Source organism: Spodoptera frugiperda, chromosome 6 (assembly GCF_023101765.2).
Source record: "Spodoptera frugiperda isolate SF20-4 chromosome 6, AGI-APGP_CSIRO_Sfru_2.0, whole genome shotgun sequence".
NCBI lineage: Eukaryota > Metazoa > Arthropoda > Insecta > Lepidoptera > Noctuidae > Spodoptera > Spodoptera frugiperda.
In genome coordinates, this window is record NC_064217.1 from 7,530,687 (window position 1) to 7,556,173 (window position 25,487).

Below are 25,487 nucleotides of genomic sequence, written 5' to 3' on the forward strand. Positions count from 1 at the left end.
TCATCACACTAAAACTGCCAAAGTCAACCGCCAAAAGCAACATTCCCAAACCTCTAAAACTAAAAGACAAAATACATTCATCTTAACTCCCAACAGATAAGCGTGGCTAAAGATCGTATTACGTAATACAAAGCTTTTGAGTTAACCCTGTTGATTCAGACTGGGGACAATCGGCCCATCGCCTGGTCACTACGCGATAAAACGACTAGTCCCATTTGGACTGTGAAGCCGCGATACCGACGGATTGACGTTTCTATTAACGGTTATGATTTTTGAAAACAGAATACAGAAGTGACGTCATGTTACGTAATTGAGTTTGTTTGTTTTAATGTTTCGTGTCTATGTGTGTGAGTGTTTTTGTGTCATGTGACATGTTTTGTTTATGCATGGCATGACACGTATGTGATTCGCTAAGGGGGCGATGGTAGAGATGTTCCCATAATATGTAATTCAGTGATTATGTAGATAGCCTCATTTATACATATGTTATGTCTTTGAACTAAAAATCAGGATGATCTCTTGTTTTACCAATAGAACTTTTAAATAGAGATTGGTTCTAGAATATATTTTTTTATATCTTCTGCAGTAGGCACTATTATGTAATACTGAATAGCCCTTTTTTTAAACATTTTCAGTACAAATTCTCTCCTTCCATGAAGTTAAACAATCAAATTACTGTTTCCTCTTTAGACTACCAATGAACCGCGAGGAGACAATTAGGCCGCACCTAACAAATGCTGTTACAAATTCTAGGCGTGGCGTTTCATTTCAGTAGGTTTTTTCTTCTGAAAACTATGTAGGTAAAGAAAAACTAGAACTGAATCAGTTTAACTGCCGTACTCAGAGTCATTTAATGGTTACTTAACCTAGTCCTTAGCAATTATTTTCGGAACAAAATTGTTACTAAGGAAGAGTTTAGAGTAATCATTAAGTGTTGGAGACATTTAATGATTTTATTATATATTATAATTATAATTCATTTTATTGAGAATAACAAACAGTTTATTCTCGTAACATAACAAAGAAATGATCTACTTCTTTCAATTTCAAGTCACAACGAGACTCTTATACATGCCCAAACCAACCAAATTACTTTCAAATAAAAGACAAAAAGAGGAAATAATCAATAAAAACATCATCCATCCGATGATCGAACCTCGAAAAGAGAATTAAAGGATTCCCGACATTAAATTATACGTCTTCCTCGCGAGGCGTGGTGAGATTATTAATTCAATATTCGTGAATCGGATTTTTTCGATCTCTTCATGTGCTTAATTTACATTTAACATCGACCGATATTATCATATTTTTGCAAGCTTTATTCTTCATTCAGTAACGCTTGGCTTTTCCTTTTAACCGAAAACGAGTTTTTGCTACAAATCTTGTTAATGGCCAGTTTTTACGGTACATTTTCTAAATTCAAATATAATTTACGTTGGCTAATACGTTTTTAAAAAGGTGACTATAAAGTCGCCGGTATTAAATCAAAACAAACAACATTAGTCTATTTTAATGTTGGCCATAAATAATAAAGTGCATCAACAAATAGCGCATCGCTTCATTTCATTCAATGCTGCAAGTCCAATGTCGGAGTGTTCGTATGCACTCCAAATAGACTGCTCTTGATCCAATAATGTGACCCATTTACACCGGTTCGCTAGTTGGACGTGAATTTGTAATAAATATTGATATCAAACTATTTTTATTTACGGTCTATATTTGGGCAATATACACACACTTACGACGATAGTTTTAGCAATTTCCTTGCTTTCTCTTTGTACTCTTGTGTTTTAAAGACCTATTTTTCCTCTTGAACTAAATGAAAAAAATAGACGTCTAGATTCTGATGTCATACAGCTTTACGAAGTAACTTCATCTACGAAAATAAAACTCCATTTTAACTGACGAAATGAACTCAACGTACCCAGTACCTACTTATGGAAAAGTCACCTCGATCCGGCAACTGGCAAGCGTATTACAAATGTAAATTGCAATGCAGACATGCATATTTAATGAGGAAGCGAACATGGTTCATTTAACTTCTTTCTGTTCCAAGGGTGGCATGAAACTCATTCCGATGTTCAATGGCATGGCTGGATACATCGGTGAAAACAATTCCAGCTTTTTTTAAAAATAGTTGTTATTCAAATAGAGAGCGAAGAACAAAGGCGTAATTTTTCTCAACGGCAAAAAAGAATTCAAAGGCAGCTAAGGGAAAACCCCTTAAAAAACTTTTCAACTAATCCGAATTCACTTCTCTCCTTATTTAAACTCGTTCAGCAAAGTCCTTGGTAAATCACGTTGCTTTTAATTCCTTTCTTATTTCATCAAGCCCGTGATGGGACATTGTGGAACAGTTTGTATGAAAGTTTTCTAGTTAAGCGTAACAAACAAGTCTTTGGGTTGAACATCGATCGTTGTTGGTTTCATAATGAATGAACGATTATTGATTCATGTTCGAAGAACGTTGTTCGCAGTGCATCGTGCTTGTAACTTGTTTGCAGTGTGAAGCGTTAAGGTCTAAGTGGAATACAAACAAAATGCTAATGCTAAATGTTTGCAAGAGATTCTGCGAACTGGGATGGGGGAATGTTATCTCTTTTATCTAACGATTTTTGATTCGAATTCTGTGTTCAAACTTTATTAAACAATGTCATTATTAATACGTTATAATTTCTTGATATTTTTTAGAGATTACGAGTGGTTAATATCTACAAACGACATCATAGCAAGTTCTTTGACATAAACCAACTTAAGATAAATGTACCTTTTTACGTCTAAATGTCCAAATCTAAATATAACCTCATAGAATAAATATTCTATACTAAAAACTCTAATATTACTTGGTACAATATTTTATTACTTCCTTTAACCCCAACCTATACATGTTTCAAACGACACAGAAAAAGAATTTATAACGTTTCGATAAAAACCGCTATTGTGTACATAAAACAAAGTGGTCGCGCGATTGTCCATACGTTTTGCGGAACATAAAAAACCTTTTTGGTTATTGAAACGATTCTGTGAACTGCAAATAAAAGTGTCGAACCAACAAATAGAAAAAAAGCAATTTAAATATTTGCCGATATTGATATGCACGTTGATATGACTCTGCATTTATTTTTGTTATTGAGGTAAATAAAAATCACATCACACATTACACCAACAGCCTATAAGTGGCCACTGCTGACCAAATACCTTTTCTCAACCGGAGAAGGTTTGAGCATTAATCACCACGTTAACTCAATGCGAGTTGACAATCAAATAAAAATACCTACCTTTTTCATTCAGGGATTCATATGCATTATGTTAAGTAGATAGTCAGACATTAATATTAAAAAAAAATAAAAGGCCAGGAACTCTGTTAAAAAGGCCTTTAACTAATGTACCGGTCTACGACTTACTGAAATAAATATAATGTATGTTGCCTTACCAAAAGCCACCCCTATTTCTTATACGCCTCATTTGTAAGGATTGTGAGTCACAACCCTTAGAAAAAGGTCTTAAGTACGAGGAAAATCAGAACAGTTTTCCCTGAACGAATATTGCAAGAAAATTATTTCATAAAGGAAATCTGTTGCAAAATACCAATTATTATGATCATTTGTTACGATAGTTGGTGTAATATATCAGGATCGTCAATATTTATAAGTATAAGCTGAAATGAATCATAACACAGTACTTACTTAATGCGATATTCGCTTGCTTGTTTCTGTCGAGCTGTCCTCGTAGCGCTCGTAGCCGGCGTAGCTTCAACTCCTGCGCCTCTACGCGCTCGCGTAGCCGCCGTAGCCGCTCGCCCTCGACCGCCACCTGTTAACAAATCATAAAAAGTACTTTTAAACAAAGTTATTTAAACTGCGCTTTTGTATAAAAAGTTCATTTATTATGAAGTGAGGGCACGGAAGTAAGTTTTTAACGTGTTTTAGTTCAGTTTATTGTTTAAAACAAGCGTTGTTGAGGGCGTGTGGGAAACGTTCTGAAAAATTATTTAATATCGCAGTTGATTTACGACGTTATTACGTTAAAGAGGCAGTTGCTTCCCCATCCAAAAGTAATGTTCGATTAATTAAGCGATATAACACTTAAGTGTCCATAAATCGATGATGATGACGCCTTGTAAAATTCAGTGAGAGTTTTATAATGAATATCAAATTAGATGTGTATAGACTCGGTGGGTAATTCTGTTTATTTATAGTCGTACTTATTGCGTGAGAAGAGTTTATTTTGAAGTCGGCGATAAATATCGCATTAGGCTAACGCGCGTCCGGCGCACCCCAAAAGATTTATTAAGAACGGGGAACATTTAATTTTTTTGGCTCTCTTATCTCTTCACAATTTCTCGAAAAGATTCCGGGACATCTTTTTATTCAAGATAACTCGCTTAGTCTTTAATGTCGCAATAAATATGCTAAATAGATAAGCAATATTATTTCTCTGCTTCGTTGGCCGAGCGGTTGCGATTAGAATATTCTTTGTTTTTAACCCAAATCTTATATTAGTCTAGAAGTGTGATCAACGGCTGGCTCTTATATCAATCAGTTATATAATAGTTGTATGTTATTGTGTAGTACTGTAGTAGTTTAAAATAAAGGTACAAATGATAAATTACTACTTAATACAATTATCATAACATACTTATCATAGCTACTTACATAACTCTCATGATGTTAAAAATACAAACTCGAGTTGACGTGATAACTACCGCACATTTCACTACAGTTAAATAAACAATCGCAAGTTTAACATCTTCAATGATAAACCGTCGGACTCAATTACGGAACAAAAACAATCCAGAGTTTAATTATAAATAACACAGTTATGATTATACAAAAGCAATCTAAAAACTTTGACGTGCAAACTCGTAACTGAGAACAAAGATTTTTCGTTCTATTCACTTTCCCTGTTCCTCTTACTTCATTAAAAATCCTTTGTTTTATATTACGGATTTGTGAAAAACCCTTTTTAAAAATTCACACCTTCCCTTTTCATACGTGTCGTCCTTTGTCCCGTTTTATTGTTATTCATAAGGAACAACAATGAGACTATTCACATACTAAACAGGCATATAATGTTAGTACCGGCTTAATTAAAGTGAAGTAGAATAAGGGTTAAACAACCTCAAAGAACTCAGAACAAATTATTTCAAAAGAATTTTTCATAATCCCCTTCTCTTGAATAATGCATAACAGAAATATTTTTGACCTATTGAACATTCTAAATAATGTACCAAAAAGTTAAGCTGTTTACAAGTTGAGCTCAAAATAAAATACAAGATCCAAGAAAACTTTCCGTAAGAAACCACATAAATTGCGCCAAGCTTATATGTAATTTTCTAAGAATTCTCTCGAAATTGTGAGCGCGTATGGCCTAAATATTCCGCGTATTTTGTCAGATATTTAAGGTTCCATACTAATATTACAAATACGAAAGTAACGGAGTTTTATTAGGTTTTCACGACCGAACTGATATTGCTGCAACTATATTATTTTATATAGATAGACTTTAATACATGGGATGGATTATAGTGGATATTTCAAATTCAATATTTCAATTGACGGATAAAAGAATTTATCAGATGTGAAGCAAACAATGGATTCCTTTATGAGATTTTCCGCGGAGGTCGGTATAGTGGGTCGAGGACTGCATTGAGTGGATTATTTGCAAACCCTGGCGATACGCAGCTGCGCCTTATTGACTGAGCTTAGCGTCCCATTATTCGCATTATTATCTAACTACTTACGTACAAATGCTACGTAAGAAGTCTAGAGCGTCTATTTTTGTTAGATATACGGATATGTTATAACTGAATTCAGAAGCAATCGTTTAGCAGTTCTATTTCTTAAGTGACTAAGAATCTAATAATTTATGACTAAATATAATAAAGAAGAGATATATTGTACAACATTTTTGTCTTAACACGTAAACACAATAAATTCAAACTATGTTAGAGACAAAAAAATATATTTATCATCTAAAAGCAAAATAAATCATGCACACATGTTTAATAATGTGACAGAGGAAACATGAATTCCCGATGTCACGAACGTAACAAAAAGAAAATCAAAAAAAGACAATAAGCGATTTATGATTTTCAGTTGGCGTTTGACTGAGATACAAACGAAAGTATAAAAAAGGTAGAATAAACTAGACATTGGGACTTCACAGAGAATAAAAACAGAGTGGATACCTATTGTTCTACGAAGGTTGATTGATTGATAATAAAGTAAATTCGACTAGGTAAGTAGTAAATTATAAAAAACTGATGGGTTTAGGAATTCATTGGCGATTTGTTAACGTGGAGTCTAAAATTATTTATAAGCACCTAATACTTGAAACGAAAGAAAGACCCCATGACAATTAAGAAATAGAGGTGCCTACCTATGGTACCTTTTTCGTATATTAAAGACTTTGATAACACAACAGTATCCTTAGAATGAGTTTGGTTTACGTTTAAAGTAATCGAAACGAGAACGCGTTCTCGTTTAAAGTAAACTCATACTAAGCGTACTGTCAAACTCCTTCAAACTGCTTGACGTTTGAGACAGAAACCCTTTTCAGTAGCGATATTACTTTACCAAATTATTGGAAAAAAGTGCTCCAAATGTTTTCTTATTTGGTAATTTATTCAATAAACTACCGACCCCGCTGTCATGTCGACGATTCAGTAACTACTCCCGTTGAGACTCGAGACTGAGACTATTAAGTTTCCCCAGAACCGAGTCTTACTTTAACAAATTGAATCTATCACTGTGTCGTTGAGAAATAGATATTCTTTTTCCGACAAATGTTTTATTTCGGCATTGAGATGTACAACGTTGACAAGTCTATTTCGTGCATAACTCTATTTTTTCTATTTGTCTTACAGTTCAACGTCTCAATGAATAAAATAAAGTTTACCATTATGCGTACAAATACTTATAGATCCAAATCACGGGATAAATGATTTGTTTGACATTATTTTACAACTAACTGAGATCTCTAATACTAACTTTACATGTCAATTTTCTTCGTCATAATTTTGGTATCTACCTACCTATCTATATCATAGTTTATAATGATAATGAAACTGTCAGAAGCGGCAAAGATGTCTCCATATTAATAGCACGAAGCCCACCTTGGACATTATTGCATAACGTGTGCCAACCTCAGGTAATTTAATAAAACTACTTATTGATGGCCCTGGGCCTTATTGAATCTCCTATACTGGCTACCTCCTCGCCTGTGCAGCCTACATGAGTAAGATACTTAATTACATAATACTGAGATGGAGTTAATTTTCAGGATCTTAACCGTATCCGGAGCTGTATATAACCTTAGGGCTTACAGGAGCTCCTGTCCAAAGCAGGAGTAGGATCGAGGTGGTTTTTAGTCAGTAAGAGTCTGACACTCTCTCTCGTCTCTCCCTAGGCGGCAGAAGTCATGGAATAATCCACTTCTTTTTGGACACAAGTCAGTAGTCATAAAATTTTCTTTGAAATTAATTTGTTATATTTCTGTTTTTACCGACTATATTATACCGACTGAAACTGATATATGTTCAGCCTTAGTACAAAATACATAAAAGCTAACAGCGGATAACCACAAACGTTTGCGAACCTACGTAATATACGCCCTTACATTACAGGTTTACATAATGTGCTCGTGGCGACATCATTACTATAGGGAATGGCATCGTAAAAGGTTCGCTAGAAGTACCAAGTACTAAGCACACAAAGTCCTGCGGGATATCGCATAGTTACTACACAACCTTATGTTTTTAGATTTATTACTGAATTGAGAGTTATTTTGAGACTGGGACCGATGTTAATGGCTTTCGCCGGCGATAGGAAACTAAATTGCGAAGAAAAGCTAGAAAATAAATGACTGACCTCGTCACTATCGATCACAAGGCTTTGGGTTCTATCGGCGAAATAATTGAAGGACATAACTTTAAGATGAAGAAAGAAATTTTAAAGTTCGTAATATGATACAATTTGGAATTTTAGATGGTAAACAAGCAAAAGGAGAGTGACAAATGTTCTAAAATTAAAGTCTGTCTAATTGCAGATCGAGTCAAAAGAAAGCTATGACTTAGTCATTTATACACCTCTATGTCCACCGTTGGGTGGAAATGGGCTGATGACTTTTAATCTTGGATGGAAAAGTCTGATGATGGTATTTAGAATGCTACAATACTTTTGAATAATAAGAGTATCATTTGATGTAAGCACATAAATGGTCTTTTTTTTTTTTGAGGGGGGAAAATCACTCAAAGCATCCCGCCTTGGGCGAGACGGGAGAGAGTATCAGACTCTTACTGACTAAAAACCACCCTGTTCCTACTCCTGCTTTTCGAGCCGGAGCCCCGGTAAACCCGCTAGGTCCGCAGCTCCGGAACCTTTTTTTTATGAAACACGCCGGTAATCGAGCAGACGTATTACCTAATGGTAAGCAATTGCCGCCTCCCATGGACACTTGAAACACCAAGTGTGTTGCCGGCTTTTTTTTTAATTTAAGGGTTGTTGTTCGGGAATCGGGGATGGGGAAGATTGGGAAGGGGGGAATTGGGCCTCTGGTAACCTCACTCACACAACGAAACACAACGCAAGCGTTGTTTCACGTCGGTTTTCTGTGACGCCGTGGTATCACTCCGGTCGAGCCGGCCCATTCGTGCCGAAGCATGGCTCTCCTACACATAAATGGTGTAACGTGGCGTGGTACTGACCTGGTGTTGCCTAGCCTCCTGCTGCTTGAGGTACCGCAGCCGCTGCTCCTTGGCGCAGAGCAGCTGGTGTTGCGTGTCGATCTGCTGCTGTTGGCGCAGCGCCATCGCGCGCAACTCGCCCAAAGTCAGCTCCACCCCTTCCCCCAACTGTGAACAACAAAACAAAACTCTATTAAGTTACCGAATCCTTGACAAAGTTTTAATAAAAAGGTTTGAAAAAAGAAGATAGTGTCGATATAAAAAAATAAACTTTGCCCCGCATTAGGATTTTCTCCTGTGTTGTGGGTGCGTTTATAAACATACAAAAACATACACATGACACCCAGACCCGAAACAACAATTTATGGATCACACAAAGAGTTGCTCAATGCGGGAATCGAACCCGCTACACGTTGCACGGCAGCCAGTTGGCCAGCCACCGCGCCAACCGTGCAGTCAAATATAGAAGATTATACAGGATTTAATTAGAGAATAGCACTAATCACCAGTATTAACGATGAATTGCAAAAGATTAGCTACCAACGTACCATTTCATTTATAGTTCTTTACTGGGATTACGAGAATCCCCAATGAAAATAAAAAGTATCGATCACTTTTAAAAAGAGGTCTTAATTATCACAACCTCGATGTCAGTACGGGTTGGTCAGAAAAAAGAAAAAATATCTTTGCTCTGTGGTAACGGATTGCGGATCGCATTTCGCCTCCTTTGTGGAGTTTAGCTATAAGACTACTTGTATTCAGTATCTACAATAGCTAATTAGTTATTTGAAGGGATTAAGAGATTGGTAGAACATCATGTAAGAAGAAAATGTCGATCGTTAATTACTAGCACACAACTTATTGCATGTTTTTGTGATACAATAATGACCATGGCGACTAATAAACATGGTCCCGTTTTGGGTTCTAATGATAAAATGTAAAGGTATTATATTTTTAATCTGGTAAGCTAATGACCAGATACACTGGCTGTATGTAAATTTGAAATCGGAATTGTTAGAACATGAATGAATGTATTTTAATTATTACATTTAATTCCGTACAATAACAAAAATCTTTTACACCTGCAATTTGATTTATTTTTTAATTACAACTAAATACAGTCCAAAATAACTTACAAGGCTATGAAAAAGTATCAAGCACATTATAAACCTGAGCTTCATAAGACCAATATAATACACAAGATAATAAGAGAGAAACCTCCCGGGAAAGTTCATTGCTACTTTATTATCATGAAAAAGACATTGAGACTTCACCTCGATATTAAAAAAGGAACTAAAACAATTTCTCTTCAGACCTACTATTGTACAATTGAAACTTTTCTCGGGCCATGTAAGAAATTATTAAGTTAAGTTGTAAAGGTAAAATGTTTACTTATGAAATGTTATTGAATTGTCAATGTTCACGTACGTTTGACATTTTTTTTTTTTTAAGAATATAGTTTTTATTTTAGTCTAGCTATTTTATTTTTTTAAAGTCCTCGCTGGTATTTTAACCATATTTGTGATTGTAGATTACTTTTACGCAACGTAACGCCTTTTATTCCCGAAGGTGTAGATAGAGGTACACATTACAGCACGTAATGCCGCTATACAATGTACACTCACTTTTCACCATGTGGCATAAGTTCCATGAGCCGTGAGCCTATTGCCATAATTACCGGGCACAATTCCAGACTCCGTGCTCCGAGGCAGTCAACATTATTATTTATATTAATTTCAATGAAAATTATTTTACAAATCACTAATTAATTAACACTAAAAACCGCGTATAAAGTAGATAGTATTCACAAAATCTGCAAATTAATAAAACAAAATCGTATCAGGCTGCAGTGGAGACCACATTGCGGCGGTAACGGGTTAATCAACCACAATTTATCCGGCGGCGTTGATCGTGTAAAGCTGGGCGCTCACCGTGTGTCCGTGTGTCCGTGTGATAGTGTACGCCACTGACATACGACTTATGACCTAGCTCACGTTATGGACATTAACTGTGAGTTATTAGTATAGGGATCTTCCTTACGCTGTTTTACTGGCTGTGTATAGGAAAGTCTATGAAGTATTTATACTGATGCGTATGAGTTCTATCCGGATAAGTAAGAGTATGTTTTAGGGTAACTAACATACTTGGTTTGAAAATTGTAAATTGTCTTAACATAGAACATGAGGCCCACGAGTAAAATACTTGACTGCACGGTTAGTGCGGTGACTGGGCAACCGGCTGCCATGCAACGTGTAGCGATTTTGATTCCCGCACGGAGTAACGCTTTATGTGTTTCCCAAATTGTTGTTATGTGTATGTGAACTTGTATGTTTGTAAACGCACCCACGAGACAGGAGAAAATACAAATGTGGGGCAACGTTTAAAAAATAAGAGATCAAACTAAGTATCATTAAGTTTTTTGATATCGAAATTGTCAATAAGAACTACGACAAGTCTTAACTTCACACGTTTCTGCTGCGCCAATACATCGAAATTGTATTTCTTTGAACTGCAAGAAAATTGAGACACAGTTTTGCATATAAACGTATACAAACGATGAAAGAACAAAGGATACTATGTAGATCGTAGCACGTCACCTTGTAGTTCCTATATTCCCATGGGTGTAGTGTGAATACATTCCCGATCGACGTGACAGTCGCTTGAATAGACAAATATCTTTGTTCCGAGAAATGTTTGATAAGTTCTAAGGAATTGGACAAATAAAACATCATTTACAAAAGAATAATAAAACGTGGAAATAGGTTTTAATCTCTGTAGAACAAAAAACAGGCGACATTTTTAAAATTCTAATTGTAAATGTTTATTTGCTTTCCTTAATGTGGTATAAGTTCTTATATAAAATATGGGTAACAATTAAAGGCCCTTAACTTTTAACTTTTAGAGCAAAGGCATCCTGATATCTTAGGTTTTTAAATAGGTACACTTGCACTAAAACCTTTTAAAGAAGCGTAAGCGAAGGTTTGTTACTAGAAAAGAGGATAATGCTAATAAAACTGCACTTTACGATAACATTATTATAGCATCATTGCATCGTTTTACTTTATATTACATATTGCATATAGAATGTACTTAGCTAGGTACTCAGCCCATGCAAAGTGGTAGACTAAGTTGTGAAATGGATGAATAAAGTTGCCTTTAGCCTTTGTCTTTCTTTTGACCTCAATTAATTTCTATGAGACTCGCTTCATTTAAGTTGATCAACTCCAACTCAACTAAAGGGGAACACACTGCCTAAAAGACTAGCAGAAAACTAGCACAACTCGTATTTTGCAGTGTGAACTTACAGGAAGGCCAATCAACCCCTCTACTAAAGGCCAACAAAGCACATGTTTCGAAGCCGATGGGCGGATCTGATTGCACACCATCAGGTGATCTGTCTGCTCGTTTGCTCCCTATCCCATAAAATAAAATTCGTTTTCAATTTTCTGCCTGTCCGTAACTAAGCTCATAGATGTTCGGATGACAACCAGAACCGACAGCTTAATACATTCTGCAAAATCGTCCCGATTTGTTAGGGATGGCCGCTCAAGCATCACAATGAGGAAGCCATGTTTGGGGGCTCGTTGCTAAGTGCCGAGGAGTTCACATATTTGTCAGGGATAGTTAAACCCATCTATGGGGTGTGGCCATATCTACAAGTACATAGTAGGTAAATCTGTGTCAATGATTCCGATTTATGTCGTTTGACAAGGGGTTCAAAATCAGAAGTAATTCTGTACAATGTCCTTAATTAAAAAAAGTTATGAAGTAACGAGTGAAAACGAACATATATTAATAACGCTTTTTTATATAAAATAAACTCTTTTGGTTTATTTACCTTAACGAGTATATTTAAGTTACATAATTTTACGAAGCGAGTGTGCGTTCGCCGCTCTAAACGGTTGGATTTTTCGCATCTCCCAAACAGAGTACCGAACCTACTCTCGTTTCGTTTTCATTCAACGTAAAGCAAACTCGTACTAGGGGTACTGATGCCTCAAAAATAACATTTAATTAACTTACAACTTCATGAAGATAGACAAAGTCGCACGTCTAGTTTTATTGTTCCATATGTGACACGTACGTTTTATTTGACTCACTTTGCAACTCGTTATACATGTCTCTGCATTTTCCCATTTCTTTAACGACCAGCTTAGCTAGTGTTTATCTAATGCCACTTCACTTAGTTCTTGCACCTGTACCGATCCTACTTCGAGAGCTTTTCTCTTACGTGGCGTATTAGTGGTAGTTGGCCACTAATACTTAGATCTCGTAGATAAAAGTATTTGGTTTGTGTGAAAGTGTTTGTGTTACAAATGCAAATCACGACTGTGTAGTTAGGTGAATAAAATGTATGTAGAACGTTGTGGTCAAGATTATATCTAGTGTCAGTAGCTAATTTGGAATAAAAATCCTCTCTGCACTATTAAACCGTTGGATCAAATCTTGAGTTGAAAATGTGAAACTGGCCTCTGGTGGGTCTATACTGTAGTATGTAATGTATGTATGTATGGTAGTGTTTATATATATTCAAATATACTTTTACCAAATTCTATTCCTAGATTTCACGTGTTTAATTTGTCAATTAATGCTAAAATGGATGAAACAATTTAGTAAATTGGATGTTCATTCAACATGCTCTTTGCTAATCAAGCTCTATGTTTTGTGGACCACTCAGTTTGTATTAAAATATTAATCAACATTTATCGAATGACTGAATTTTAATAGTGTTTTAATACATAACATGTGTAGGTACCTGTTTGAAAACGATACAACCTTATTTTTGCAAATGCTTGTTTATCATAGCGCGTTTTAATTAAATAATTAAATATGTAACATATAAATGAGTGTCGAATAGCCATTACTATTGATACACTTAGTAGTTGTTCTTTTAACTAAAGCTATTATATTAAGTAAAACGTAACCTTCTTAAACATAAATCTTCCATTATCCAGAATTATACACATTCACTCGTCACCAAAACGAATGCAAGCTTCAGCGTATTATATTCATACACTATAGCACAGCGACACTACTCCACACCCTCGCGTACAGTAATTGCATTTTTGTGTTCACCAGAAACGCTCACTGTCGGGCCAGGATTAGCGAGAGTGCTCAAATATGAGTGTCTCTTAGCGATAGCAGTAGGTCAACGGATGAAGAGGTTTGCCCACTGGGCCCGCCTTTAATACCACATTAGTGGCCTGCGATTGTTTGAAATTGTCTTCATAATTCAGTTGGGTCGCCCTTTTCCATAACTCAAGCGTAATGTATCGCCGTGAAGGGGCGCGCCTCGAATATCTGGCATTTATTATTTTTATCGCAGACTGTTATAGCCGTTAAAGTTATAAGCATTTTAGTTGGTAAATAGCTTTGTGGTTTACGTCACTACTATAGCTAGTAGCTAGAGAATAGTGCCTTGCCCATGTTTTTTGAGACAATGGTAGGTAAATTGTTTTCCAATAAAGGTCACAGAACGAGCTTGGAATTTATGATCGGTTTACAATTGTTGTGAAAGATACGAGTAGCTTATATTTCTGAAAAGGTTTTGTTTGTTATTGGAAGCGTAAGACACCTAATGCAAAAACTCTCGAAAAAGTATTCGAAGAAAATTTCGTACACATGTACTTTTTAAAGTACGATATATACTAGGAGACGTAAGCACGTAAAATTACACATACTATATAATCTTCTTAACGAAATCTTACAGCAACGGTCAATAGACGGTCAAGAAACTACTGTAACCTTTAAAGCTACTTTGTAAGAGCAAAACTCTTCGATTTGGTCCCTTTCAGCGTATCGGCGGAATTAAGGGCGTGTGGGCACGATTTATACCTATATAACTCGACACTTGTTGATAGCCGGCCCTATAGCAGTGTTGATGTATACGCAGAAAGATAAATTGTATTACTGTCAGTCCGTGAAAGTAGATAATGACGTTGACCCACGCTTGTATTGAAATTCGGTAAAGGATGAAGAGATAAAAGTATATGGCCAGCGTTATTTATCTTCCATTCATTGTAGGTGTAAATGAGGGCTGATGAATGATTTGATATTATTGATTTGCTCGCGAATGGATGATGGTAAATGTTTGACTTCATTTGCATATACTGGTCTCGTTGTGACCTTTAGAGTGTTCTGGTTTAGTTGAATATATATTTAGTAGAAACTCTGTCATGTGTATTTTATTGTGCTAAACAAGAACTAAACACAATATCCAATGAAATCTATATTAAGGTCAGGGGGGCTAATGCCGGCATAGTTTTTTTTTTACTCACATTTGAGTCTCCGTATCGGATGAACGTGTTGATGTATGATCAATGATATGGTCTCATCGAAATGAGAATCTATTAAGCTTTGAAATGCCGGGACCTTTTTTAATTAAATTGTCGCCAGTGCCAGGATATTAACTGTTTTTTAAAATTTGAGCAGTAGACGGATTTTCCCTTCTAAAATCGGAAAAATCCGTCATAATCGAAGAATTTATTGAAATCTTTAATTGTTTTAATAAAATACGTATTTGTAATATACTTCTGTAAGTGACAATGAATTCTGTGTTACACAATCTTTAAAATAACGTCTCGTTCTGGTTAAATACGTAAAAATCATTTTTAGGGGCTATTTCGGCATGTTTAAGCTAACAGGGGTGGTCAACATATTTTAGTGGAGCGTTATCATCTCATTTGTTAAATAGGTACTTGTTAAATAAGTACCGCTATTTACGAAAATTATGATTTTACTCCTTATACAACAGTACAAAACATTGGGTGATTCGATTTTTGAGAATACACTTATATACACATATACATTTAAAAACATCCCAAAGTAACATATTCTTGTAAAATAAACATATTAATGATGAAGACGGTGCAGATGAAGTAAACTAAACTTAAGATAAACGTACACAGAAAAATATGTAATTGTCTTGTTAAGGTCGTTTTAATTCACAAATCGTTTTAATTCAATCAAAAACTTAAAACCTATCAAAATCAAATGGTATTTTAAAACAATATTCTGTAAATGTGGCAATTATTCTGTAAATGTTACACACAAAAAAGATTTACGATCTCTGTAATGGGGCAAATTCGTCGTATGATGATTTTGCCCCATTCAAAATAGACGGAATTATGCACTTAATCATTTCGAGGTTACAAATTTGTTACGTTAAATAATCTGATCATTGGTAGCGTTATCTTGCAAAGAAATACACTGAAGATAAAAAACGACCCTACACTATATATATTGAATTCATTCGACACTGTAAATAACATAATTTTAAACTTATCTTCAAAAATACAGGAGTGTAGGGCACTTGCATTTCACTTTAAAAACGTAAGTAAACTTTGTAGACTGTTTTACCCGTTTTTATAGCGCCTAACGCCAATCTGATGAATTTTATTTATAGTTAAAAGTAATGTTGTTTTACCGACCGTATTACAAACGCTGTAACTCGACTGTAAGGAGCGTTATTTCAAGTAGACGGTTACGCCCCATGGACGGAATATGCCACCCTGACCTTAATTTGGAAACCACAAAAAGAAATCATTCATAATTACACTATACAAACGACTAGAAACCTATCTTACAATGCTCTTCCACTCAAATAGAAACATTAATTCCTTTTCAAATATTAATTTTAATAAATAAAACAACGGAATATAGCTCTTATTTTCTAGAGAATAGCGTAAACCACCGTTAATATACGGCGAGGGAATAAAAACACAAGTCTGCAAGCCTTTTAATTTAATTGCACGATGCGACAGTATTTTCTCTTCCATATTAGTTTATGCAGAGATACAATCATTTTAAGAGTACTCGTTTTAATACTTAGTATTTAAATTAAAAGATAAGCGTGACTTTTCTTTAAAGTTTAACAAGATTATTACTTAGCTTTGTTTATTTTCTTTAACACTATAATTGTAAGTATGTCTACCTTTATTTGCATAAGTTCATGCACTTGCAAAAATTGCGTTTTAAATTAGAATAATAAAGATAGTTAAAAAGCTTGAAGTAAATATACTAGCCAAATTTTAAATTGATGAACTATTATTATAACAGAATAGATATTGAAGATTTGTCAGAAATAACCAAAGACCGTTTATTTTACGATAGACCCTATTGTTCTTCATTACTCAATGAAGGTTGAATAAATATTGGGTCTCGTAATATAGAGAACGTTGGATCTCACGTATAATAATCGGTGAATAGTTTAGCAGTACATAAACGTAAGTGAATTTCTATGTCGGCCAATTGTAAAAACTGGCCAAGTGTGATTCGGACTCATGCATGAAGGATTTCGTTCCATTCGTTCTTTTCTTCATTCGAGCATTAAACGGCATTGAATAAATTAATTTGTTGTATGGGAGCCCCTTTTAATAAATTAAATTTAGTATTTTTTGTTATCGTGCCAATAGAAATACATCATATTCTATCTTAATTTCAATTGTCTAGCTGTCACAGTTTATAAAATACAGACAGAGAGACAAACTTCTCTTAGAAATAGAGTTCCCGTTTTACCCTTTGGTTGTGGAACCCTAAAAATGTAGCTAGCGGATGAATTATGTATTGAGTCACAGGATCACTAATGGTAGTAACCATTCAGTGTATTTTTACAATACTGGTCAACACCTTGTTATTTCGAGTGGCAGGTTCTGTCTCCATTATCTGGTCAATGTTGGTGATAGGCACGGTTCAATGACCGTTGATTTAATGTTAGTTATAAAAATGCCCTTATTATTTTTTAATCGGTGCAAATACACTGTTTTTCTTTTTTTCTTCTTTCTATTACCTATCTATGAGATATTTTTTCTTTATATATGACGGAGGAGAAATCTACGTGGTGTTTTGAAAAAGTGTGACGTCATCATTGCTGACGTCACAGTTGTTGTTCTCACGATGGTCACCCATTTTGGGGCTTAGAAAAACTTCACGAGTACTGTAAACTTAGTTTATTCAACTCCCAGAGAGGTCCGTACTGTACGGCGATCGGAGTGCAACTGCCTCGATTGCCTACAGTGCGGGCGTATTTATAGGACTCGGCGCACGAGCACGTGCTTACAAGTTTTAGGTTAAGTATTGAAATTACAATGATAACGTTAATTTTACATCGTGTTAAACTTAAAATAATCAACTGATGATTAATAAACTGATTTTTAGGACAATCAAGTGAATTAACCAAACTTATTCTACTTTCTCTGGATAATTGATGTGGTTGCGCCGACATATATAATAGAGAAAATATCGTCGATCAGTTTTATTATAAACAATTAACATTATCACACAGGAAAAGTAATTTTCCAATGATAAAGATTATATTTTATTTATTAGACGTAAAGCTTTATTTAAATACAGAGTTATATAAAGGAAAAAAGTCATATTATTGCAACAAAGCAACATTAATAATATCTAGTTTTAAACTCCCCTCTCTCTAGTTCGTCATAACGAACAATCCGTAGGGGATAACGCCATAACCAACATGGTTGCCTGGCGGATTTACTTCACTACTTCGATATAAAATAGCCTCTATGTACATTTCTATTGCAAGCAAATATAGACGGTAAGTATATGCCATATAAAGTAGATTTTAGAAAAACATTCAGCTAAAATTCGTAGCTTTCATTCGTGTGGTAAGCCTCTAGGCTTAAGAAAGCAAGTTTCTGAAATGTGTAATGCTCGGTAGTAGTTTTTAAATGTTGCTTACAATTGTAGTCGAAAGGAAAAAGGACAATGAGCTTTGAGTAATAGGTATTACAGTGTAATTTTGTGCTTATTCCTATATAGCTCGTGGAATTTTAGTTAAATAGATACGAGACTTCTTGGGTCTTCCAGGATGGTATGTAAAGATGTGGTTATCCAAAAAACATGTCTATTTCTTTTATTATAGCCACTGCAACCGTAAACTACAGCCATAAAGTTCCCTAGCGATTTTTCTCCACAGAATTACAGTGAACACAGGTTAAGGCGAAAATAAATCGTCTTTTAAAGTTCAAGTAAGTGCAATATTTCGTAGAAACTTTTCACTTCACCGTCTGTTTGAATCGGTAGTGATTTTTCAAATGGTCAGATATCGATGTTACGATGAATCGATTCTTTTTGTTGGTTTAAATGAAACGATTGAAAAGTCACCAGTAATCCCTTTGAATGGGAAGGTACACATTGTACCGTATTAACATAGCATAGGTTTACTCACGTGCATAAAATAATGATCAGGTTTGAACAAATGGAATACCTTTTTTTTTATCAAGTTGCGAACATTTTGTCATTACGAGATTTTGTTCCGCTCGCGCTGTTTATGTAATTTGACAGCGCGCTGATTTTATTTCGTATCGAAATGAATATAGTCTTATATTTTATTTAAAAAGCCTCTGTGCTACTCGTATTTAAAGAGTTGAACTTAATAAGAACTTAGTAAATATGGTTTAATACATAAAATAATGTGTTACCACATCAACAGATAAATGTAATCAGATTCATTAATTAGACAGTTGCAGTAATGTCTCCTCCATCTAACCACACATTTAAATCACAATTTAAACATAGCTTAACGCATCAAAACAAATACATACACATAATGCAAAGCAGAAAGTCACAAATGTAATCCGACTTCATACTTTCCACTGAGTACTTACAAAGTAAGCGAGGTTGTACATAACTGAGTTGACATATTATAACATGAACTTAAATGAACTGTATTTACAAAGCCATTGCTTCGAATACTTTGTTATTAAATATTTAATTTGTACACAGATTTCGAAGATGTGTTTGCTATTGTGAAGTTGGTTTTGCTTTGATCGTTAGAAGAAAAGTTTATGTTGAATGGATCATTGTTTAGTCGGGATAAGAGTTGATTGTTTATTTTAACGCTGAATTGAACTTTTAACTTCCTAATAGAGACATACTACGTAAGATAGTGTAGTCAGTGACTCTAGTGAGTCAGTGCTACTGGCTTGTTAACCAGACCGTTGTGTATAGCGCGCTCGCCCATGGCGGAAGAAGACATTGGATGCTTTTACAACCTCGAAAAAAAGAGTCGCTTTACTTTTCTGAAGATATAAAAACATAAATATTTACAACAAGGGGAGCATTGCCTTCAAGAAGACCTGCAACACCATAGGATACAACACAGCAGAGGAGTTGTAAGCTTACAATTAGTGTAACTCAGTCATAGCTTTTCTTTTTCTTTGAACTGTGAGCACGCCTAATGCAATATTATATTACCTAAATCCACTTAATTTATTTCATACACATTGTATTAATTTCATTATAGACGTAGACTAGTTTGTTAATCTATATTATGTAACTATTATCACAAAGTAACAATTTATGTAAGTGCAAAAACGTCACTCAGTAATACCTCTGTTATTTCTCTACACCATTAAATTATTGCACGAACATTCAACGTGTTAACAATTTACCCGACAAATGCAGCTGTTACGAAAACCAGCGTCAAAGCTAATGTAAATGTGAATCACGTCCCAGAGGGTCATGGCCATTCGAGTGATCCGCGGATATCGCACGATCTCCGGAGAGGCGGCCAACCTCCTTGCCGGACTCCCGCCGTGGGATCTGGAGGCGAAGGTGCTCGCGCGCGTCTTTAGTCTGCGCGCCGACGCGCGCCGCCGGGGCGAAACTCCACTGCCGCGCCAGATTAATGCGTGGCGGGATGAGCTCCGGCGCGATCTCATGGCGGAATGGCAGCAGCGACTGTCGCAACCAAGGGCTGGGCTCGCTGTCATTGCAGCGGTAAGTCCCCTCTTTGAGGAGTGGCTAGAGAGGCGCCACGGCGTCCTCACCTACCGCCTGACGCAGGTGCTTACCGGACATGGAAGCTTCGGTAGGTTCCTGTTTCTGATTGGGCGGGAGGAAACGCCCGGGTGTCATCACTGCGAAGACCGCCCGGAGGACACGGTAGAACATACGCTTGCGGTCTGCCCTGCGTGGGCTGAGCACCGCCGTGTCCTCAGGGATGTGGTCGGCGACGGCGCCCTCTCGCGTCCGGCACTGATACAAGCCATGGTGCGGAGCGAGGGGGACTGGGATGCCGTCTCCTCCTTCTGCGAAGCAGTCATGCTAGCTAAGGAGGAGGCGGGGCGCGTGAGAGAACGAACCTCCTCACGCCCCAGCCGTCGCGAGAGACACTCCGGGCGTCGGGGATCGCGCGACGATCTCCGGCCACCGTAAGTGCGGGTCTGCGGACGGTGAGCAAGGGTAGCTCGCCGCCCGACCAGAACCAGACCCGTGCGTGCGGCGCGTCGCGTTCTGCGCGCGCCTCAAAGAGCCATCAGACCACCACAGATGGGGCCCAGTAGGGCTGATGCCTAATCCGGAGCTGCGGACTACCTAGCGGGTTTACCGGGGCTCCGGCTCGACGGGCAGGAGTAGGAACGGGGTGGTTTTTAGTCAGTAAGAGTCTGACACTCCCTCTCGCCTCGCCCAAGGCGGGAGAAGTCATTGGATGATTTTCCACCCTCAAAAAAAAAAAAAAAAAAAAAATGTAAATGTGAAAACATAATAACAGTTGGCACTTTGGTTCTAGTTTTAATCTATAATATGTACCTACCTATATGGGGTCACTGGTAATTAGTGAACGATATTTAAACACGTGATTGTACTGATGATTACAAACAACTTTCCCAAAGAATTGTGGACAAAAAATACATATGTAATAAAATATATCCACTAGGTAAACGTTAATGCGGAGCTGCGCACTACCCTAGCGGATTTCCCTAAGTGTAGAAGCGGGGTGGTTTTTAGTCAGTATGAGTCTGACACTTAAATTCGTTTCACCCAAGGTGAGCGATGATATTGGACGATAATTCACCCTCAAAAAACGTAAACCTTAATGACATCATAATAATATAAAACTGGTCGTAGGCTTTATTAGGTTTCAATTTTGAAAAAACTAATGTTCCTATAGAAATTTAAAAAGCTTATCACGAACCCAAAATCTCAGCCAGACCAACAGCAATTTTAATCCTAATAATCTAACAGTATTTAATAAATAAATAATTAACACAGCTTGCTTTGCACAAGTGTCGTTTCAAATACAGAGTTCAGCTCTCACAAATGAATTTCTTGCTTAGTAAACCGTTGGCAGTCTAATTCAGTCGAGAATGACCCTTGTGTGAGTCCTACCACTACACTGGAACTCATTTGATAGTTCTGCGTTTTCATTTCGAAACTTAATTAAATTTGAAAGGAATTACGATTCCATACTTTTTTTATGAATGTAATGTCCCACTATAATGTGGTTACTTACGAATCTTTTAAATTTTTCATGTAAATGACTTAGGGTGTTTTTGATATGTTTTGAAGCGACTAAATGCGACTGCACGGTTGGCTCGGTGGCTGGGCAACTAGCTGCCGAGCAGCGTGTAGGGGGTACGATTCACGCACCTAGCAACTCTTTGTGTGATCCACAAATTGTCGTTTCGGGTCTGATGTGAAACTGCATGTTTGTTTGTTTCGGGTGTCATGTGCATGTGAAACTGTATGTTTGTAAACGCACGTATGGGGCAACATTTAAAAAAAAAATATAAGATAACTATCGTAAAACTATATGAGTAAGCGTCATGATTATGGGCCACAGCATGGCTTGAAATTACTCTTACGTGAGAATGCCGTATCACCTAACATTCTTCATATTTTGACGTTTTATCTAAGATGGCGGATCAATATCGATTGTCGAGTGACCTCTTTGGATTATTTTCCCATAGCCTTTAGGGATTTGGAGGTTAGTAAGAGTAGAAAAGGGTTGAATCCGATAGATAAGACGGCATCAGCATTTTTGCATTTATCGGTATTTTACATACGTAAGTAATAAGCAGAAGTATAATAGTATAAGTTTCTATACTATATAGGTATCTTTACTTTTATACTTCTGCTAGCTAAAAGGAACTACTCCTTTTTCACTATTTCTTATGTTATTAGTCTCACTTTATAATTTCAAATCTGAACTACAGTCCAATGACATGCTAGACAAAAAGGCGTACACTAAACTTAATATTAGGTAGCTGCAATAGTCCAGAAGACTAACAAGGCAGTGAAACATTTTATTCATTACGCCATAGAGAAACACAGCTCCCAATAAAATTAAAAAGAGCCGTAAAACTAGGTAGTTAGGTCCAAAATTTATTGTAATGACTAACGTTAAACTACGTAATAAAAACAGATTCGTTACTATAAAGCAGCACCTGTTAAATGAAATTGAATTAATCCCGACAAAGCATTAAGTTATATTTTGTGTTTAGTGTCAATTACAAAAGATAATTAATTATTTTATAGTGCAACGAAATGGTTATAGGTGTTATTATATAATATGTTTATACCTACAGTTAATGTACATAAAATATTTGTATATAAAAATTCTATTCAAAAAGGTTCAACAAACTTAAATAAGTTGGGTTATGTTACGTTTACCAATGTTTAAACATTAATTACACACAAGAAATAGGCTGAACATGTTTATAAACATGTAGATATAGAATTACATAGTGACCAGTACAAAGACCTGATATTTTCACGAAGGTTATAAAAAGTGTAATAAAGAGGACTTAGCCCATTTACATTTCTCAAATTATGTAAAGTATACGACTTAAACTAAAAACATTAAATATTTTAAGGTACCCCGGAGCGTTGTTATGTAGCAAGCAAACAATTGATTAATGTAAAACACATTCACGTCCACTAATCAAAAGTGAACTTTAATAAAGTTAAGATTAAGGTACAAAAACCTCTGTTCAGAGGGTAATTAAACCTATAGAGTGGATGAACGTGTAAGGGAGGTACACACTAACTCCTAGAACTTATGAATAAAACATACAACCGTGTGAGTTCGCCCTTAGACGGAAAAAGTGTGGCGCAAACTATAAACTTTAACAGATCTAATAAATATTAGCGCGGAGTGCGTAATGTCACATAAAAATAAATAGCCTGCAAGAAAAAATGCGGTCATTAATAAGAATTATTGTAGACATTTTTCTTGTTGTTTGCTCAAGAATTTGTGTTGAATTCTTTTAAGGTATCTTGTTTTATAGGACGTAATATTCAAACACAGTAAAATCAGATTAAGAATATTTAGAAATATAATAGAAGAATTATTATTGTGAATTCTAAAAAACTATCATCTAGTACTTATACACATTACGTAGCCTGAAGATATTATGACAATGTATACCAAAATCTATTCAGTCGTTTTTACGATTACATTAAAATAAACCCGCTTTGTCAGGTAACTTGGACCACAAACCAACGAATGAATCACAATATGGACTCGGCAAGGATCATTGGCTTCATGAATTTATTTGTTATTCGACACGTAGCGTGAAAAACAAAACAAGCAACTATAACTATGAACGAACGGTAAAAAAATGAAGTTCTCAGTTCAAATCGCACGTAAAAAAAGTTGTTATCGGTAACCATGACAACCGCGTAAACCTACTCGAGCGTGAAGAAGTTTTTTCCTTGGATGACGTTCGCATTTTTTCCGCTTAACGTGGCCACTCATGTGAGAATTTCATTTATGTGGTTTAATAACGTAATGTATGCTGAATGTAGGTTTTTTGTAATGCGAGCATTTTGAATATCGAGTGAAGCGGTGAAGAATAGACCCGTGTGAGTCCTGCGAGGTTTATACGAAGTAAACGTTGTTATTTTGTAAAAATGATTTCGTCGACGATGTGTAGAATGTGTTTGCTGTTACTTTGTGTGTGGGCTTTCATATAACATACTTAATGAACTGTTTGTGTATGACTTTAATTGTGACTTAAAAAATATAAGATTAGTATCACCTAATGGTAAGTGATCTGAGTGCTTAGTACGAGTTTGTTTTACGTTTAATGTAACCGAAACGAGAAACAAAAGAGCAACGGAGCAATATGTTGCCGGCCTATGGCAGGTCCATTAAAAAACGAACAAAATCCTTTGACAGTAGCATTGCAAATTCGCATAGATTTAACACAATCACAATAACTTAATAAAATTAGAGCAACTGTCAGAATTAACCATAAGGAAAGTTTCCTACAAAATGGCTTTATGTTTCAGTAGATGCGTACATTAAATTCTGATTAATATTTATGGCGTAGCTCTACGTGTGGAAGGGAACTTTATCAATTAATTTTCTCATCACCCCTCTCTAACAAATATGCAAAAACTTGTATGTATTTTAATTATACACTTAGTTTGTAGTGACAGGGTCGTTAAAGAGGTTTATGAAGTAGGTTTTTTATTTACTTTGATGTTTTTCTTCTGAAATATTAATTTTAATTAATGGATTTGCTGTTCAGGAGTAACTTAATTTATACCCAATGTAGTATAGTACTATTATAATACAATTTAGGAACTTTTGTTTCTGTAAGTCGTAAGTTTTGTTATGTACATTTTGTAACGAAGTTTTACCACTGATCACAGAATATATCAAATGAGTAAAAATTAAAAAGAAAACATAACAATATATTTTGCCCCAGAAAAGGAAGTAAAAACTAAAAATAATGTACCATCATAACCATTTAAAACCAGCCACGAATTAAGTTTCATAGTTCCATAATATTATTGTTACCTAACACGGAAATAACCTAAACTGTTGTTACTGGCTGAAGAAAAGTCTAGTTCTAGAAAAATCGATTGGAACAAGGACGTCCGATGTCGCGCGACGTAAGGTGTGGCACAGCACTATGGTAATATAAACGTGTGGTATTTGAAATTAGAACCAATTCAGTTTAAAATTGGAACAGGTTTTTTTTTGTATTTAGGTATTGTGCCAGTGTCTATATGGAATTGTTTTTAAAGAACCTTTTTGTATACA

The 25,487-nt window shown here is 35.8% G+C and overlaps 2 protein-coding genes across 14 annotated transcripts in view; both read right to left on the reverse strand.

Annotated features, from left to right (window-relative positions):
* Window positions 1-25,487, reverse strand: part of LOC118267747 (inositol-tetrakisphosphate 1-kinase-like) — a 363,870-nt gene that overhangs the window by 104,708 nt on the left and 233,675 nt on the right. The window lies entirely within an intron of this gene.
* LOC118267452 (apoptosis-stimulating of p53 protein 1) overlaps window positions 1-25,487 on the reverse strand; it is a 273,618-nt gene that overhangs the window by 26,889 nt on the left and 221,242 nt on the right. For all 13 annotated transcript variants that reach the window (XM_050694100.1, XM_050694104.1, XM_050694106.1 and 10 more), the window contains 2 exons: window positions 8,708-8,854; window positions 3,687-3,813 (listed from right to left, as the gene is read on the reverse strand). In XM_050694100.1, the coding sequence (XP_050550057.1) occupies window positions 3,687-3,813; window positions 8,708-8,854 (274 nt within the window). The remainder of the gene's footprint in view (window positions 1-3,686; window positions 3,814-8,707; window positions 8,855-25,487) is intronic.